This window comes from Eucalyptus grandis, chromosome 9 (genome assembly GCF_016545825.1).
Source record: "Eucalyptus grandis isolate ANBG69807.140 chromosome 9, ASM1654582v1, whole genome shotgun sequence".
Classification (NCBI taxonomy): Eukaryota; Viridiplantae; Streptophyta; class Magnoliopsida; order Myrtales; family Myrtaceae; genus Eucalyptus; species Eucalyptus grandis.
Window position 1 is genome coordinate 3,020,120 of NC_052620.1, and position 20,481 is coordinate 3,040,600.

At 40.1% G+C, this 20,481-nt stretch overlaps 2 protein-coding genes and 1 long non-coding RNA gene across 3 annotated transcripts; all 3 read right to left on the minus strand.

Moving 5' to 3' along the window:
* Positions 1-3,636: 3,636 nt before the first annotated feature.
* On the minus strand, positions 3,637-6,286 carry LOC104418087. Its single transcript, XR_001981453.2, has 2 exons — positions 5,543-6,286; positions 3,637-5,508 (listed from the first exon to the last, which is right to left on the minus strand). It is a non-coding gene; the product is annotated as an uncharacterized LOC104418087 (long non-coding RNA).
* Positions 6,287-6,447: 161 nt separating this feature from the next.
* Positions 6,448-7,937, minus strand: LOC104420125 (putative F-box protein At3g16210). Its single transcript, XM_010032019.2, has one exon. The coding sequence runs from the start codon at positions 7,928-7,930 to the stop codon at positions 7,313-7,315; it is 618 nt and encodes a 205-aa protein (XP_010030321.2). The 5' UTR covers positions 7,931-7,937; the 3' UTR covers positions 6,448-7,312.
* On the minus strand, positions 6,771-7,238 carry LOC120286107 (F-box protein CPR1-like). Its single transcript, XM_039301906.1, has one exon. It carries the CDS (start codon positions 7,236-7,238, stop codon positions 6,771-6,773), a length of 468 nt encoding a protein of 155 aa, XP_039157840.1.
* Positions 7,938-20,481: the final 12,544 nt, after the last annotated feature.

Sequence of the window (20,481 nt, forward strand, 5' to 3'; positions counted from 1 at the left end):
AAAAAGTTAGTAAGAGACACTACTGGCAGGGATTATAACATTTCAAGTCTTTTTTAGTTGGGTTTCATTCTAGTTTGAGTAAAAAGTTAAAGAAAAAAAATTGAGTATCATGATAAAAATATTGAGGAAAACATAAGAAGTGAAAGAATTTCGCCTCTTTCTTTAGTAACTACACACATCATCCTCAGGATGGGAGGGGCCTAGTTGGTTATATATATCTCTTTTGAGATGTGGATGTAGGGGTTTAGACCCAACTTTTGGAAATCAAGAGGCTAGAAAACCATAATAATAATAGTAATAGTAGTAATAATAATAATAATAATACTAATAATACATAATTAGATTCCATCCATTTACTTTAAGAATTACAAATATCTTGATCGTACATAACAATTTTGATTGATACACGTGCAATGTCATTGTCAATGTTGTAACAACATATTTAAATTCTTAAAGTACATAAAATTAACATGATAATGTATTTGATATGTACTTTGAAGCCCACATATCTAATTCATTAAATAAAGGAAAACTGCAATTCTTTTTTTAAATGAGTTTATACATTGCGTCATCAACTGCATGAAACAAGAGGGTCATTGGGTGGAATATTCCCACAAGCAGCCCAACGGGACAGAGGCAAAAGTTATAAGCTGCACTCAAACAAGCACAAACTATGCAAATCTAAAGCATCATATCAATCATCTCATTCTATCTAATCAATCGGCCAACATAATTTAAACAAGTTAAGTGGGCCATTTTCTAAAATTAAGGGCGTTTAAAGTAAAAAGAAAAAGAGAAAAAAAATCAAGGAGTTGACAAATTGAACTTATTTTGTTTAGTCTTTGGTGCCAATTTGATGTATTTTCCGAATTGAAACTGTTCTATATTTTTTTTCCCTATATTTTCGCTGCATTAAACTATTCACCAGATTTCACTTACACATCAATTAGAATTACTGGTTTAGATAGAACAATATGTAACTTTTTCACATTAACCTTTCAAGGAGCCCTTTGATGGAAGGATAATATTCACCAGTTAAATGTCTTGAAAATTGTACGTCTCTTTTTATAGGGGCTTCACAAGTAATTGTTTTAATAGTTTGGATGAAATTTCTCTAAATCAAAATGCCCATTCCGAGTTGAAATATAATCCATGCCGAACAACAAGCAGACCTAATACAATTGACTGCAAGGGCAATTCTTTTCAATGGGACGACAATCAAAACAACTGAGACGAAGGTAAGATAGTCCATTGCGATTTCGGTTTGATTTTTACTATTCCTGATCATTAATTTATTTAGATAATTGTAAGCACAACGTGTATACAGTCCGAATACCTACATTTTAAACAGATTTTTCGTGGTGTGTACACGTTTCTATGCTCGTCTTAATTTATAAGTATGTAGGCGTTTATTTTAGCTCTCTGTGCTATTGCATCACTCAGTTTGTCCATTTGCTCCTCGTCTCATCCTTCCTGTTAAAAACCACCATCACTTCTCATAACCACGCTTACATTTCACAGAAAAAAGGAGGATGAGAGCCAAAACCCCATCGATTTCTGATGGCCGTCGATGCTAGCTCCGGCCATCTCGATCCCTTCGCTCTCCATCACTTCTTTATAGATTTCGTTTCTCAGGGCCTGGATCGGTTTTGATAGGGCTACTGAAATTGTAGAGTTCTTCCGAGTGCGAAATTTAAAAAGAGAACACACTTTGCCTAGTCTATAAAGAAAAACTCAAAATGTGAAAATGCACATATGCAGTCTAAAAGCTTGCAAGAAGTACCCAATAGGAGATGGTGCACCACCATCTCTTTCAACTCTCTTGCAACCAGGATCAATGTCATACCGGGATAAGCAGCACCAGAAGCAGCGACCAAGTTGTCTCTCTAAAGTGAAAGAAGCTGTCTACGACGGTCACCACATCGAAATGCGCTGATAGTGGAAGATTCGTGTATTGGCCTATGATCGGATCCAAAAAACTCGTTATCATCCATTTCCATCAGGACCTTACCATTCCTCATGAAGCCATGAAAATTCATTAGTAGCCCATGCACCTTGAAACTATACAGCTTAGTCCAAGACTCAGCCACGCCGTACCCCGTCATAACCCAAACAGAACAAGAATGCACAACGTCTGCGAGATGAATAATAATGGCCAGAAAGTCATTTAATACCGCCAGATGTGCCACCAAATTGCCATTGTCTTCACGAAATATCTCTTCCTGCAGAGCCATTTCATTAAACACCTCAGCCTGCGTTGAACGAGAGTATCGACTTGCATCCGCCCTGATCGTTGTGCTTGAAAAGATACTAGTGCAGATTCCCATTCAAGAAGAATGAGGGTCAGAAGGCGTAGAAAGCAGGAACCTCACACTCCAAGCATGCGAGTAAATCTCGACTCGATTTATATCATCTGGACAATAGAGAATTCTCACAACTTTATAATCATTAGACCTAGCGTCGAAACCAAACCCTAGAGCTTCAGGAGTAGTCGCCATGCAGAAAAGGCCCGGATGGGGCATTCGAACCGCCTTGTGCTTTCTGGTGAACAGATTCCACACGTACATCCTCTCATCACAGCCATCCTTGGAGAGTTCAGTCAAAGCCATTACACGAACCGACGAGAGCGTAACCGTTGATGGGATTGACGAAGGGGATTTCGATCTGCGACTGGGAATGCAGCGCGAGGGACTCGCTGGGGAACAGAGAGCAGCAGCGCTCGTCGGGATCGCACCAATCCACGCACACGAGGTACCGGCTGGAGGCGTCGAGAGCGGAGTGGCTTGAGTGGAGGCCCACGTAGCGAGGGTCGTCGATGGTGGACCGCCATGACCGGCAGACGCTCCGGAATCGGAGGAGGGATCTCACCGGCAAACGGATCTTTGGGCTGCCACCGCCGCCGCCGTCGGTACTCATGATGGTTTTGGGCGGCGAGGTAGAAGAACCGGAGAGACATAGCAGTTTTGCCACGTGACTTGACACGTGAAAGCTAATTAACATATGAAAGATTATCAATCCTCACCGTTTCTCAAAACTTGTAGTTCCCTGCTTATACTATTTCATGGAAGAAGCAAATAAGTAAAGAGTGTAAAAATCACATCAAAAGGCTCTTAGAAAAAGGTAAGACACATTGCCAGTAGGGGGTAATAACATTCCCAAGCCCAATCGACCCAAACTAAACGTTTCAGGTTTTTTTTTTTAGTTGGGTTTCGTTCCAGTTTGTGTAAAAAGTTTAAAAAGAATTGAGTATCCTGATGAAAAACATTAAGAAAAACATGAGAAGTGAAACAATTTCAGCACTTTCTCTAGTAACTGCATAGTTCATCCATCGGATAGGAGGGATCTAGTTGATTACGCATATCTTTTGAGATGTAGAGGTAGGAGTATGGACTTAACTTTTTGGGGATCAAGGGTGGTCTCAACTAGAAAACCATAATAATAGTAGCAGCAATAGTAAAACACAATCAAACTCCATTCACTTTGTTTAATAATTACAAATATCTTAATCATACATAACAATTTCGGTTCCTACATGTACGTCATTAGCAATGTCACAACAACATATCTGAAATATTAAAGTACGTAAAATTAACGTGATAATTTATTTGATATGTACTTTGAGACTCACGTATCTAATAGAGGAGAACTGCACTTCTTTTTCCAAATAAGTTTATAAATTGCATCACCAACTTCATGAAACAAGGGGGTCATTATGAGGATATTCCCACAAGCAGCCCACTAGGATAGAGACAACAACTCAAACAAGCACAAACCACGCAAATCTAATGCGTTATATCAAGCAGATGCTAAACTATACAGATTTCAAGTTTGATTCATCTAAGAATGTCCTCTTGAAACTAGAGGGACTTCAAATCGATGTTCAACTAAAACTTCGATCAATCTAAGTACATCCTCACAGAAGTAGCTGCCTGACCATGAAGCATAATATTGCTTGCCTTCCAAATAAGCTATATGCTAGCCACTCCCCATTTGCAAGAGCCAGTTGAACTCAGATTGCCAATCACTGGAATTCCTGTCAATAAAGAAGTGCTCCAGAACCTTGCAGCAGACTTCGAAAGGAAAACTGTAATTCGAAGTCACTTTCCTGGATTTCTATTGGAGACTTCTATGATGCAGATCAAACCATCACACGAGCCAACAAAACCATAGCAGTTGGAAGGAGTAACAATGGGAAGCTGGAGCTGTGGCTCGGCAGGCAGAGGGAGGGACTCATCGGAAAACAGAAAGGACACCCATTGGAGAGGATTCCGCTAATCTGCACAGATGGTGTGCCAATTCGAGGTGTAGAGAGTGGAGTAAAAATTGGGGGAAGAACATGAAAATGCTGCTATAGGGGATTGAAAGAACCATGAAAAAATGATACTACTGCAATCTGATGAAGAAAAAGAAGCTACAAATTACAGGTCGCTTCTAGTCCAAATCTCCAAGAATTCCTGAATACGAAGAAATACTCAATTCAGCCAACACGAATTTTGTTCCCAGGAAACATAATGATTTAATCAGTTTCTCAGGACCAGAGTAAAACATCAAAATTACCAGGTAAAAAAGATCAACATCAGCCATGAAATTGGCCACGCACGAATCCAACGGAATTTCCAACTAGCAATGGTTAAACACATGGTATCAGTATTTGGAGAACCGGAAGCAGCGCAGACAGAGAACTAATGGGAGTCGAAGAATGTGAAGCTTTGACCATGCTTGTGACTGAATGGGGCATGAGTAGTGTTCGAACAAGAAAGGAAAGGACGATTGGAGAAGAGATTCTTGGGATGAGAGAAGGAAGAAAGAGTACAGTTTGCAAGTGAGACGAGCTCGAGAGAGGCCATGTAGAGACAAACCCACCATGGCGTGACACTCTGTAAAGAGAACACAATCAGTTGCAGTTGCATTTGCTACAAAGCAATAGGAGTGTCTGAAACCGAGGCTAGAAGAAGGGATGGTGACGACAGTGAAGAAGAAGAAGAGAGTGAATTAACGCCTTTAGCAACCACTTGTCATCTATCTTATGGTGGCAACTGGAAATTACTCGAACAGCAGACTATAAAAGTTTCGAGTTTTATTTGTAGATTCGTTATGGAAATGAGAGGACAATATTCGAGATGCCTTAATTGAGCTCTTTTATCCTATTGTGGCTAAGAAACGAAGTCTTTGAGTTTTATGTGGTGTGAGAGTGTTAATGAGAATTGTGGCAAAAACCTATTAAATCAAACTCGAGAAATACAACATAATGATGGTGAAATATTAAAGAGCTGATGATAAAAGGAACAATTGCATGAAGTTATTGACTCGGAATTAAAAACATTGCAACCCGTTCTTGCATAGTGAAATTAGAATCACCCAACATAATTTAAACAAGCTATAACGGTCATCTTCCAAAATTAGAGGCATTTAAAGATAAAAGAGAGAGAAAAAAGAGCAAGGACTCGACGAATTGAACTCATTTTGTTTAGTCTCAGGTCTCAATATGATGTAATTTCCAAATTGCACCTGGTCTCAATATGATGTAATTTCCAAATTGCACCTGTTGTATATCCTGCAATTTTTTTTTTAATATTTTCGTTTCATTAAGTTATTCACTAAATTTCATTTACATTTCAATTAGAATCACTGATTTAGATCAAACCATATGTAATTTTTTCGTATCAGTTTTTGAAGTTGCCTTTTGATGAAAAGACAATATTCACTAGTCAAATGTATTAAAAATTCATTTCCTTTTATTTATTTATTAATTGTGGTCGACCAGGGATTCTTTAGTAGTTTGGAGTTGGATGAGATTTCTCTAAATTAAAATGTTTGGTTTGAGTTGACCTATAGTCCGGGATGAACGACAAGCCGGCCTAAAGCAATTGACCACAAGAATAACCCTTTTTCAATGGGACACCAGCCAAAACAACCGAGACGAAGGAAGCATAGTCCATTGCAATTTTGATTTTTGTCTTGATTTGATTTTTATTATCTCAGTTAATATATTATTCAGATAATTATAAGCACGCCATATATACAGTCTAAATATTTCATTTTAACAGATTATTTGGTCTATATATTATGCACATTTCTATGCACTTTGTCTTTATTATATAAGTACGTAGGCATTTGTTTAGCTTTGTCCCAACATATTGGTGTCCTCCATTAAACCTCTATCTGGACTCGGCCAAGTGCCTCTCTCTGTGCTGTCGCATGCTTTGTTTGTCCAGTTCCTCCGCGTCTCATCCTTCCCGCTAAAACCACCGTCACTCTATGCTCATAACCATGCTCACATTTCACAGAAAAAAAGGACCTTGTGGATTTCTGATGGCTGTTGATGCTAGAGCTCTGGCCATCTCGATCCCCTCGCTCTCCATCACTTCGTAGGAAACAGAGAGCTCGTGACTATGCATATGCATATGTGACTCGGGGGTTCTCGGCAAATGTCTGATTAGATATGGGTTTTTTGAGCAGTTTTGATAAGGGCTACTAAAATGCAGAGTTCTTCCGGGTGCAAATCGTAAAGAGAAACAAACTTTCCCTAATCTAAAGAACTAAATCAAAATGTGAAGACTTTGCCTAGTCTAAAGAAAAACTCAAAATGCGAAGATGCATGTATGAATTCTAAAGCTTGCAAGAAGCACCAAAAGCAGATGAGCGCCGCCTCAATTCTTTTGCCCATCATTTTGTGGCCGGAGCGGACATTTTAGATGTCTCTTTCAACTCTTTTGCAAGCAAAATCAATCTGTCATGTACCGGTAAATGCAGCCGCAACCAAGTCATCTTTAAGGTGAAACAATGCTCTCTATGACAGTGACCAAATCGCTTTGCGGTGGCAGTGGAAGATTTGCGTATTGGCCCGTGATTGGATTCCAAGAAACTTGTTCTAGACCACCTATTTCCATGAGAAGCTCACCATTTCTCGTGAAACCATTAAAATTTGTCACGAGCCCACGAGCCTCGAAAGAATACATCTTAGTCCAAGACTCGTGGACACCATACTCCCTCATAACCCAAATAGAGCAGACAGAATCTGGTCCAGGATGCCCAAGTGCCTTATTGAGATTGGCAAACACAGCCAGCAAGTCATTCAACACTGCCAGGTACACTGATAACCTGCCATTGTCCATGCGAACAATCTCTTCTGGAAGAGGCATTTCATCAAACACCTCACCTGCCACATCGAACGAGACTATCGATACGTATTTACTCTCAGCCCACGGAACATCAAACTCCAAAGCAGACCAGTGCATGTTCCCATTCAAGAAGACGGCCTGTTCATCGTCACAGATAGCAGGGACCTCGCACTCCAGTCTTCTCCAGGAATCTATACCGAGGAATAAGTCTCGACCCAAGGCTTCATCCCACCAATGCAACGATGATTATTATCTAAAAGATAGAGAATTTTAACAATCTTATAGTCATTCGACCTGGCGTCAAAGCCGAAGCCCAGAACTTCACGGGGAATCCCCAGAACTCCACAGGGAAACCCCACGAGAAAGAACCGACTGTCCAGACCAGATCGAGGAACCACCTTGTGCTTTCTGGCGAATAGATTCCACAAATACATCGTCTGGCCATACCGCCTTGCGGAAATTTCTTTGACGCAGATCAAGCCATTACACGAACCAACAGGACCGTGAATGTTGCGAGGATTGGCGAAGGGCATTCCGATTTCCGACTGAGAAGGCATGTCAAGAGACTCGTTGGAAAACAGAGAGCACAGGTTCCGGAGACCGCCCCAGTGCAGCCACAGGAGATGCCAATTGGAGGCGTGGAGAGCGGAGTGGCTCAAGTGGAGGGCCGCGAAACGAGGGTCGTCGATGGTCGAACGCCATGACCGGCACACGCACCTGAATCGGAGGAGGGATCTCGCCGGCAACCGCTTCAGGATCTCGACGGCGACGTCCTGAGGGAGCTTCGCTTCGTCGTCGGAGGAACTCATGATTTTAGGCGTTGAGAAGAGGAGCGAAGTCGGCCGCGCAGTCCAACCTTTACCTTTCCGCTTGTCACGTGATAACCACGTGACTTAGCGCTGTTTTGTCACGTGAGGAGTACCAGATGACATCCTTGTCAAAGGTTTGAGTTTCGTTGCTTGTAAAACGAATAAGAAATCCTAACAACCTTGTAGTCGTTAATCCTGTTGTTGCTGCATCCAAATCCTAGAATTATAGGAGCAACATACATGTCAACAAACGAATAATCCAGAAGTGAACTTAGAACCACTTTGTGCTTTCTAGAGAAAACAATTCCACAAAAACATTGTGTAGCTATGATATTCAGTATTAAGCCAAAGCGAGACAGATTAATTCATTGTGCGAACCAACAACACAATAATTGCCTATCTGGCTAATAAGTGGAACTTAGATTTCCGATTGAGAAATTGTTGTAAGAGACTTTTGTGGATAGAAAGAGCTGCTTTGATTGTGAGAAAAGTACTCATATGTGAGAAGAACGTACCAAATCATGCCGCTCATAGCGGACTGCTTCAAATACATGTCCATAAAGTCAGGATCTTCGATTGTCCAATGCCACAATTTGGAGATGCATTTGACTCTCATGAGAGGCTTCATCGGCAATCTCTTGAGAATTTTGAGGACTATCTCACGAGGGAGGTTCTTCTGTTGCCTCGTCATTAATAGAGCAACACGAATCTGAGGCAAAAAACTCTGAAATTGAGGCAAATAGTAAGTTTGTGAGACTTAAATGTCCTGATCTCGAGAAGAAGATTAAACATCATAGTTAAGAAAATCTAAGTCTTATTCTATGTGTTGTCTGTCAAGTGCAATTTTGTAACCCTATACTTCTTATATATTGGCCTTCGGAAGAAAAGAAATCTCAATGTCTTAAGAGAGGGAAAGAAGCGTCATGGAAAAATTTAGTGATGTTAGAATTATAGCGAAGGCGGATCTATTCATCCATCTGTGTCTTATGGCTGTCTAAGGCCAGCTCGAAGGCCACAGAGCGACTTCCGAAGGTCATTTCTGAGTGATCATATTAGTGATTCGCAGGGTCTTCAACCGCAGAGGCCAGAGCAACTTTCCTACTAATCTTTCTATAATTTTTGCATTTTAAGCTAGACTCGATCTTTTGAATTAAACCACATGTGATTTGGACCCGTGAAGTTTTAAAGGTTCCTTATGATAACATGACATCTACAAGTTAACTTCATCATTTGTTTATAATTCCATTGTTAGACATTATGTTAACAAATTAAAGTCGAAACAAAAAGAAAAAAAACTAATGTCCTTTTATTAAGGTTGATAGTTACTTTTAGTAGTTTACGGTTGAATCGAAATTTTTCTAAATTAAAATGTCTGGTTTGACTGGAAATGTAAACCAAGAATATTGTTGAGCATGCTTGATACAATCTAGATATGAGGGTAACCTTTTCGTCAGGACAAAAGTGGGGATGACTTAGATTAAGGAATAATAGTCAATTGGATAGTAAATTGTCAACCTAAATAGATAGTGATTTTGATATGCATACAGTCCATATATTTCATTTTCAACAGATTATTTGTTCTATGTATGCATTTATGTGTGCATTATTTTTTGTTGTAAGTGTAGGCATTTATTAAGCTTTATTACAGCTTACGCACTTGTCAGGAGAGTACCAATGTATACTTTAGGAGAAATATAGCGGTTACATTATTATTTTTTGCAATATTCAAATAAATAGTTAATTCATTTGATAAATTTTCAAAGTCAAGAAGCTATAGCCTAAATTTGCTGTCTCCATATCATCAAACAATCAAACATGTACACATACAGATAAAAATTTACAGTGGTGGACATAGATATATAACTCATGAGATGAGATAAAAAAAAAAACTACAATACCTAAGTAATGGGGACGATATAGGAAGTCTATATGGAATTTCATACAATGGCTAGTACATATATAGTAAAAAAAAATACATGTATATTGGTATTTCCTCCTATAAACTTTGATTACGCTCCATCCATTAAAGTTGACTTTTTAAATATTAGTTATAAAAAATACACCAAGCACCATGTAGCCAAGGGCATGTTGATCCCCACCAGCTAGGAGTGTCAAAAATACCCGAATTGGCCTAACTTTGAGTAATAGCTTAAAAAATGGGGCGTTGTGGCGGTTCGGGTCAAAAAGAGCTTTTGGGTTTTTCATTTACTCTCAATCAACCTTGCCATCGAAAGAAGTTTCTCTTCCCTTCTCGCTTGGTCACTCTTAGATTACACTCGGAACTCCATCCTGGTCGGTCACCTATCATCGCTGCCAGTGAAGATGAATGGCGTGGATGTGGTGAAGCAAATTCAGCATATGGTCAGATTCGTCAGCCAGGAGGCAAAGGAGAAGGCCAACGAGTTCCTCGTATCTGTTGAAGAGGTACTCTTCTCTTTCCGCTCGATTCAAGTCAATTGAAAACGGGTGTTCGTTTCTTATATCCGTGAGGCGAAAATGAGAACCTGTCTGCCGAGTTCCACATTAAGGATCACTGCTTTTGTGTCTCGGACGGCCAGGATGACATCTTCGTGGATCTGAATTTTGAGGAGACCCATCAACTGTTCCAATGTCGAAGAAGAAGCAGAAGACACCTACGACAATGCTCAAGAATGACAAAAGAAGGTGATTCTATAGCTCTCCTGTGTGGTGAAATTAATCAGGAAAATGCTTTTTTTGTTTCCACGATGAGAAGGGAAGCACTAAGGTGTACATCTTAGTGATTTTGATAGGATGCTTGCGTCGACTTTAACGAGACCTCTATCTCCCGTTGATGATTTCGTTCGAGAAATTTTAAAAATTGAAGAAGATAACCCAAAACCTGAACCAACCTTTAACAAGCCCATATTGTTCATTTTCCAGCTGACCCAACTTCAACCATAGACATCTCTATCGCCAGCCTCTTTGGCAATGTATGTCTTAACAACATTTCTAAATTCTCAAAATATGTAAAAAAAACAGTTCAAAATGTGATTAGCATTGTCTTGTAGAAGCTGAAAAATGCTTATCAAATCAAACATATATATATGCACAGCATTCCAAAAGTCTCGTCATTCTTTTTCCACTTTATCTAAAATCTGCTTGTAGCGGCAATGCTGTAGTTGTAGATGGATGCTGTCATGTGTTGCATACTTAGCATAGTCTAGAGAAGTGGATGCGATTTGAATTTGATCATGTCAAAAATCTCCTTTCACGAACAAAAAATTCTCTCTCTCCCCTTCTCCCACAGCCACCCAACCCCACACACACTTGTATCTACTCATTCCACTTTGCATCTGAAAATAAAGAGAATCGAGTACTTTGCTTTCGTGTTTTCTTTCTCCCTCGCTTGAAATAGCAGAGCAAGGTCAAGCAGCAAATAAACTTCTCTCTGGACTCTGCAAAGTCCTCTCTCTGTGGCTTATGCATGCTCTGTCTGTCCATTTCCTCCTAGTCTCATCCTCCCTCTCAAACCACCAGCACTCTGTGCTCATAGCCACGCTTACATTTGACAGAAAAGAAGCATAAGAGACAAAACCCTGTTGATTTCTGATGGTAAGTGTGACTATCTCAATCTCTTCTCTCTCCATCACTTCTTAGGAAACGGGAGAGCTCATGACTATGCATATGCATATGCCATTTGTGGGGTTCTTGGTGAAATCAGATTAGATTTCACTTCTGGTTTTGATCAGTTTTGATGTGGGCAACAAAAGTGTTAAGTTTCTGCAAATTGCAAGGAGAACAGGCTTTGCTTAGTCTAAAGAAAAACTCAAGTGAAAATGCGTATGCATTCTATAGTTCGCAAGAAGTACGGAAAGCAAACGGGCACCACCACCTCACTTTACATGTCTCTATCAACTCTTCTACAAACAGAATCAATCCGTCACACAGGTGAATATAGTAGAAATCGAATTATCCTAAAGTGAAACGAGACTCTATCACATAGACCAAATTCGATAGTGGAAGATATGCGAGTTGTTGTGTGACTGGAATCTAAGAAACTCGTTCTACACCATTTATTTCTATTAGAAGCTCACCATTCCACGTGAAGGCTTCAAATCCTATTACTAGTTGACTAGCCTCAAAAGTATGGACTGCCTCAAGAGTATACAGCTTAGTCCAAGACTCGGACACATTGTACTCCGTCATAGCCCAAACAGAACAAATATAATGCAGGATCCAAAACTTCCTCCACATGAATAGCGCACACAACCAGCAAGCCATTCAATACTGACAAAATAACTTGCGCAAAAACTCATCCGATCGAGCCATTTCATCAAACACCTCACTGGTGACATCTAACAAGACTATCGATCCATATCCACCAACCTTCTGCAGATCATCGTGCTTTTCCAGGAGGGTGGATATGGATCGATAATCTTGTTCGATGGTGTTTGATGAAATGGTTCTGTCAGATGAGTTTTTACGCAACGGGGTTTGTCTCTAAGAATCTGGGATGATTAACTGGAGGATCAATAATCTCTACAATCTTATAGTCATTAGACCTGACGTCGAAGCCAAACCCTGAGCTACATGAACAACCTCCACGAAACGAAATCGACTCCACGGACGGTTGTGAGGAACCGCCTTGTGCTTTCTGGTGAATAAATTCCACACATACGTCCACTCGCCATATCCATATCCGGAAACTTATGAACCAACGAAGCCATAACATTCGGAAGGAGTGGCAAACGGGATTCTGAATTGCGACACGGAAGGCCGAGCAAGAGACTCACCGGAGAACAGAGAGCACAGCCTCCGGATAGGATCGTGCAAAGCTAGACACGCGACATGCCGATTAGAGGCATGGAGAGCGGAGTAGTTCAGGTGGAGGGTGACGAAACGAGGGTCGTCGATGGCGGAGCGCCACGACCAGCAGACGCACCTCAATCGGAGCAGAGATGCCACCGGCAATCGCTTCAGGATCTCGTCGACCACGTCTTGAGGGAGATTCGGGCCGTCGCTGGAGGCGGAGGAACTCATGGTGGTTGGCGGTTGGCGGTTGAGGAAGAAGAGCGAGCGACCTGGAAATGAAACGGTTGATGTCGGAGAGATTCTTTCTATTACTGAGAACACATGGAAACTAGAAGGCGGGAAAAGAGCTCGGTGCAGTACCCCTTTCCATTTCTCTGTTTGTCACGTGACATATCACGATTTTGTCAGACACGTGTGGAGTTTTCTAAATCTTAGGCTCTATAAATGTTTTTGTGAAGCGAGTAGATTCCAGACCTATATGGTCGATTCCCCGTTGACCTTCTGAGTCAAATTAAGAACTACACGAGGCTTTTTATTTTATTTTATTTTCTATTTCATTATATACTATGAAAAATTTACGTTGGATCAAATATGAAATTATAATTTTTTTTTTTTTTTTTGTTTTGATTCAGGATAATATATCAAACATATTCAATTTTAATAAATATTTTGATTTCAAAAATAGAACCTGCTCCAAACAACCCTTAAAATCATGAAGAGAGAGAGAGAGGGGCAGCAAGAGTGAAGCTTCTCAACCACATACGATCAACGGGGCAAAAATCTAATTCGTGAGGCAAGATAAAAAATTCTGCAATATCTAAAAAAGGGAAGATATATAAAATTTATATGAAATCTCAAAATATAGAAAAACATTCATCAAGATATCGTTATTGCCTTCCTCCGGTAAGCTCTCACTACCCTTTGTTCATCAATTAGGTTGATTTGTTTACATATACACTCATAGAAAATACACTAAGCACAAGCTAGCTGGCGCTATAAAGACCGTCGGCCCCTTTCAATCCGTCATTGGCAATGTCCCAACAACATATCTAAATTCTTAAAGTATGTAAAATTAACATTTTAATTTATTCAATATATACTTAGAGACCTGCATATCTAATTCATTGGGCAGAGGAGACTAATTGTTGAATTCATTTTCAGCCTTCGTACAAATTTGTGGCAAATGCAGCTGCTACTTCACTGCTTTCCAATGAATTCGACCTAATGTAACACGTTTCGGTATATACTTTGAGACCCGCATATCTAATTCAATCTAAGAACACCCTCCACAGAAGGAGCAGCTTGCAATGAAGCAGATTATTTCTTGCCTTCCAGATAAACTATATGCTGGCATTCTGAAGAAACTTGAACAATGCATTCTGTTGTTCTATGCCATTCTCGTTTTTTGCAAGAGCTAGGTGAACTTGGATTGCCAAACACCAGAAGTCCTGTTAACAAAGAAGAGCTCTAGCACCTTGCATCAGACTTTAGAGAAGAACTGCAATATATAATCACTATACCAAATTTATTTCCAAGAAGGAAGCAGAGAGATTATCTCATCTACAGACCACATTCTCAAACAGCTTGACGTGCAAAATCTTGAGTGAAGCATGAGATGGAGTGAGACTTCCAACCCACAATTCATTTAAGGGAAAAAGAGAGTTTATCATGATAATATAGTCTCCAATTTTTCCTTGATGCATTAATGCAGTTATCTGCATGAATCAACAGACAAGCTTACTTGGTATGCATTGCCAGTGCTACCAAAAAGTCTCAAGATAGGAAACAAAACATAGTAGCCTGTACTTGAACCATGTGCAATGCCCAGAGAACAAGATGCATAATTCAAAACCACGAATAGTTTGGTCTTATGGAAGCTGAAAAATACTTATAGTGGCGTCAAATCAAACACATACATGCATAGCATTCAAAAAGCTTCGTCATTCGTTTCCCCATCCGCATCGTCTAAAATCTGCTGGTATGGGTAATACCGAAGCTGTAGATGTAGATGCGGTCTTAAGTAGCATACTTTCATCAGCCTAAAAACTAAAGTGAAAATGAAAATGCATTCTAAAGTTTGCAAGAAGTACCAAAAGTAAAAGGTCACTTCCTCTACTCATCATTATGTGGCCAGAGTGTATATGAATAAAATCATATCTTCTCAATTCAGATGTAACTTTGTACAACATAGTAATAATCAATGTTATAAAACTTATAAATTTTTTTAATTTGAAATATATAGAAATTCTACAATCTCATTTCCGCTTATCCAAGTGAGGTACTCCATGCTCGCCAGCATCTCTCATTGCTCTCTGGCTTGGGATGTCAGCAGTGATAATATCAAGAACTGCCCTTGACGTTATTCTCTCTTCTTACGCGATTTTTGAACAAGAATATGTTGGACCAAATTATAATACAGGTAACTATAGTGGAAATCAAATCTTCTCTAAAGTGAAACAAGGCTCTCTACCACTATAACCAAATTGGATTGCATCACTAGTGGAGCATTTACGAATTGTCGAGTTTGTGGATTCCAAGAAACTCGTTCATCTTCATCATCTATTACAATCAGAAGCTTGCCATTCATTGTGAAGCCATCAAATCCTCTTACTTGTCCATTCACGTGAAAAGAATACCGCTCAGTCCAAGACTCAGCCATGCTCCTCCTTCAAAACCCAAATGGAACAAGCGGAAGGATGCCCAACTACTGCTGTGCACACAGCCAGCAAGTCATTCGATACGGATGACTCCACTACTTTGCTGACACTAATCATGTGCGAAAGCTCTTCCGACAAAGCCATTTCATGGAACACCTCACTGGCGAGATCGAACATGACTATTGATCTGTATTCAAACTTGGAAACAAACCAGTGCAAGTTCCCATTCAAGAATACTGCGGAAGGTCTAGACCTAATGAAAGCAGGAATCTCACACTCCAAACTTCTTCAGGAATCTGTATTGAGTGAATAAATCTCTACTCGAGGCATCATCGCATCCCTGAGCGTTTCACGTTCGGTGATTGAGGATGGGTGGTTGGAGTCTAGCATCCAGTGACCGATGTTTGGAGTATGGCGACCGACGTCCGGAGTCCCGCGGCCGACGTCCGACTTGTCTGGAGTCCGGCTGTCCGATGTTCAGAGTCGGGAACGACTGATGGGGTGGCCAGCACAATGGAGGGTCAATGTGACGTTCGGAGGTCTGTGAACAGCGACTAACGGTAGGTGGCCAGCACAACGGAGGGTCTGATGTCCGACGTTCGGAGGTCGGCGACGGTGAACGGCGACTAACGGTAAGTAGCCACGGAGGGTCCGATGTACCATCCTGACAATCTTATAGTCATTCGACCTAGCATCGAAGCCAAACCCTAGACAAGTTCCTTGGAAAATAAAGTCAACCCCCGGACGGGGTGGTCGAACCGCCTTGTACTTCCTGGTGAATAAATTCCACAAATTTATTGACCTGCCATAGTCATTTATGAAAAGGTCCGTACTTCTGGAAACTTCCGCGACGCAGATCAAAACGAGCCAACGAAGCGGTAACAGCTCAAAGGAGCAGCAGACGAGACTTCAATTTCTGATATAGAAAGAGACTCACTGGAGAACGGAAAGCACAGACTCCGGGGAGGATTGCACCATTCTACACATGCGAGATGCCGATTGGAGACATCAAGAGCGGAGTGGTTCAAGTGGAGGGCCACGAAACGAGGGCTGTCGATGGTGGATCGCCATGACTGGCAGACGCACCTGAATCGGAGGAGCGATTCCACTGGCAATCGCTTCAGGATATGCTCGATGACGATGTCGTCAGGGAGCTTTGGGAGGTGGTGGTCAGCGTCGGAGGCGGAGGAACTCATGGCGGCCAGAGGTTGAGGAAGAAAACCCTGTCCGAATCCCCGCCTAGGAGTATGGAAGAACGAGAGGGAGCACGTGCAGGTCGGAGCCGAACGAGTGGGATGGGGAAGAGGTCGTTCGTTGTTAAAATACGGAGGTTGGGCCCTCGGGACGCGACAAAAGTCTTGGGCGCTTGGATGCCGGCCCGAATCCTGCGGTTGGAAAAATAATCCAAAAATAAAACACAAACTGAAATCGAACATGAGGAGGTGAGCATATCCGAATCTCCTTAAGGCAATTAGTTCCCGCCAATGGTCTCCATGATTCACAAACTATGCCTCCCAAGATACAACACCTCGAACTGTTTGGATTAACACTATGCAAACGGGATGGGGTTCAAGAGCACACTCAGAAAAATCAGAAGAGTAGAAAAGTGTATGTTAAAATATTATGAAGCGGAGATTTTTAGTTCATGTACAGCATGAATTAAATAGACGCATGTATCCACGAAATTCATGAATCAAGAGATACATGAATTCAAGACAAATCCGAGTCTCAAGAGGTGAACTCAATGAATACATGAATTAAAAAAGATACATGGATCTAAGAAAATTCATGAATTCAATAGATACATGAACCATGAATCCAAAAAGAGATACGTGAATAGAAAAGACGTATATTAATTTATTGGCATTCGTTGATCCATTAACCATAATCATAACATAATTACAACAATCCCCACATTAATGGATCAACAAAACATTTTTACTCGAAGGAATCTGAGCATGCCTGTTGAAATAAACCATTCCCCTTCTTTAGTGAAAGCTTATCGGACTCTGTCGATGGACTAGCAATCGCGTTGTTTGTGTAAGCCTAGACAATAAACCTCACACGGAGTATTTCCAATTCAAGATTGGTTCTCGGTTGTGTTCGTTCTTTCGCCCCGAACCTCTCGGGATTCATGCCAGAAAATCTAGCCTTTAAAGATTTTCTCTCACGCATATAGGTGCATTCCTATTAAAGATATCCTACCATATCTTACTTGGATGTTACATTCAAGTTATAGGAATCATTAAACGACGTACCCTTAATAACGCTATAGGAAAGCATTGTTGCATCATAGGAATGGGAGATAGTGCTTACACTAGAGTTTTCAAAATTTGTGAGATCACCCTGGAATCTCTTTATTGGGTTAAGGCTCTTAAACCCATTCCCCTCGATGCAGCTCTTTTGATGAAATATTTTCCTTTGACTTTACAAAGTCTAAAGAAATTATTCCATTTGAGTTACGGTGTTATGTCATTTTTAGACTTACCGTTATAAATCACATTATGAATTGATTGTCTTATGCAAATTGCAGGCAAAATAACATCTTCTAAAAAATTCGCTTCTTCAGCAAGAGCTTTAAAAGCAACAACTCTGATTCCATTGTAGAGCTGTTAGAGTTTGTTTATAACATTGCGCATAACACATATCACATTCAACCATACGATCTGTTATAGATATCTTTTGTCTTTTCAAATATCCTAATACTCTCATCAAAAAGCAGATGACCTGGAGTTATATCTAACTTGATTTTTTGCAATTCATGATATACATGATGCTGCCCGTTACTTGAGTAATTCTATGTGCATATTTATCTCTCAATGTTTTCATCCTAAGGATTGTTTTTTGATGCCGGAAATATAACACCTAAATCTTTCATCTCAAAAGTTCTTCTTGAAATGTATTTGATGACTGTATCTCCAAAAATTAACAAGGATCAACATATAGCACAAATATATACATATATCCTCTCTCAAATACCTTTTCAATGTACTGTACAACATCTAAATACTAATTGTCAATTTCTTATTTTGAATCAAAGTTTAAGTCCATTATTTGACAAGTCTACACACTTTGTGTTCTTGTCCTTTGACCTTGAACCCTTCGGGTTGTTCCATATAAATCTCCTCGTCAAGATCACCATTTAAGAATGCGGTTTTCACATCCATTTGATGTATTTGCAAATTGTATAGCGGCTATAGCAATCAACATCCTTGCGATGTTATTCTTGTGACAGGTGAATAAGTATCAAAGTAGTCAAGACCCTCTTTTTGTCTAAACCCTTTGGCTACAAGCCGAGCTTTGTACTTATCAATGGAACCATCGGCTTTAGTTCTTTCTTGAAATCCATTTACATCCAATTGGTTTTATTTCCAGGTGGAAGATCAACCAATTCCCAAGTATGGTTACTTAGGATAGAATGGATTTCATTGTCAACCTTCTTTCGAGAAAGGAGCATGCAGACATTGCCTCTTTATATGTTTGGGGCTCACCTTCTAACATGTATGTTAGAAAAAATCAGGTCCGAGAAAGATTTTCGATTCGAGACCTTTTACTCCTTCGAAGTTCGGCTTCTTTGGCCACAACTTCATCATTCTCGGATTACGATTCTCTAAGCCTTTTAGAAAGTTCTCCTTGGTTTCTTTTGCGGGATATATATCCTCAAAAAATTCAGCATCCCTTGATTCTAGGATTGTATTGACATGAATTTCCGTATTTTCAGATTTATGAACCAAAAATCTATATGCGCTACTATTTTGAGCATAACCGATGAATATGCAATCCACCGTTTTGGTCCCAGCAGTTTGTTTCGGAGGAGGAATCGCCACCTTGGCCAAGCACCCCCACACTTTTAGAAAATTGTAGGATGGCAACTTTCCATTCCATAACTCATATGGAGTTTTACCTGTCTTTTTGTGGGGTATTTTATTAAGAATATAATTTGCGGTTAAGCGCTTCCCCCACAAGTTCTGAAAACTGAACTCAAAAGCATGGCATTAGCCATCTCCTTTAGTGTCTGTTCAATCGTTCAGCAACTCCGTTTTGTTGTGGAGTATAAGGTGCAGTCGTTTGGAGAATTATTCCATGACTAGCACAAAAACTCTTTCAAATTGATTGAACTATTCTCCTCCTCTATCGAGACCTAAGCACTTTGATTCGTTTATCAAGTTGATTTTCAAACTTCGGTTTTATACTTGACAAACATGCTCATAGTCTCATCTTTGCTAGTTAGTAAATAAATATAGCAAAATCTAGTACAATCATCCACAAATGTGATGAAATACTTCTTTCCACCTCTACTTTCTACAAACTTTAAATCACATAGATCACTATGGATTAATTGTAGAGGTTCACTTGTTCTTTCAATGGATTTGAAAGGTTTCTTGGCAAACTTGGCCTCAACACAAGTCTCACACTTGTAACGGGCATCCAACTCAAATCTTGGAATTAACCCCAAGTTTGCTATTCTCTTCATTGTACCATAGGGCAAAGTGAGATCAAAGGTGGGTGCAGATGAAAAGGGAAGGTACGTCATTTGGAGAGATCTTCAATTAAAATATATTTTGTAATATGCTTAGAGATAATCGCATAACTCACATTCAACCATACGATCTGTTATAGATATACTTAAAGAGATTCTAACTTGATTTTTTTTGTTAATATAAGGATGTGCATATATCTATATCCATTGTACAACATCTAAATACTAATTGTCAATCTTATAAAGTTTATAATTTTCTTTTAATTTGAAATATGCAGAAATTACACAATTCTCTTTTCTGCATGTCCTAGTAAGGTACTCCGTACTCACCTGCACCTCTCTCTTCTCTTTGGCTTGGCATGTCGGCACTGACAGTGGTCAAGCTGCTCTTGAAGTTAGTCTCTTTCTCTCCTTTCGCGATTTTTGAACAAGAATATGCTGGATCGAATTCTAACGGGGACATGATTCTCCAATAAGAAAATACAATCCTCTGCTAATCAATTAAAATCTTTCCTACTTGACTGACCACAGATGTGTCCCTAACATAGTTCTACCAAGTCGAAGAGCATTACGAGCAAGTGATAGCAATCAACGTTAACGAAGCTTAGCTAAGTATCCCAATGCCACATCCTCGAGTTCAC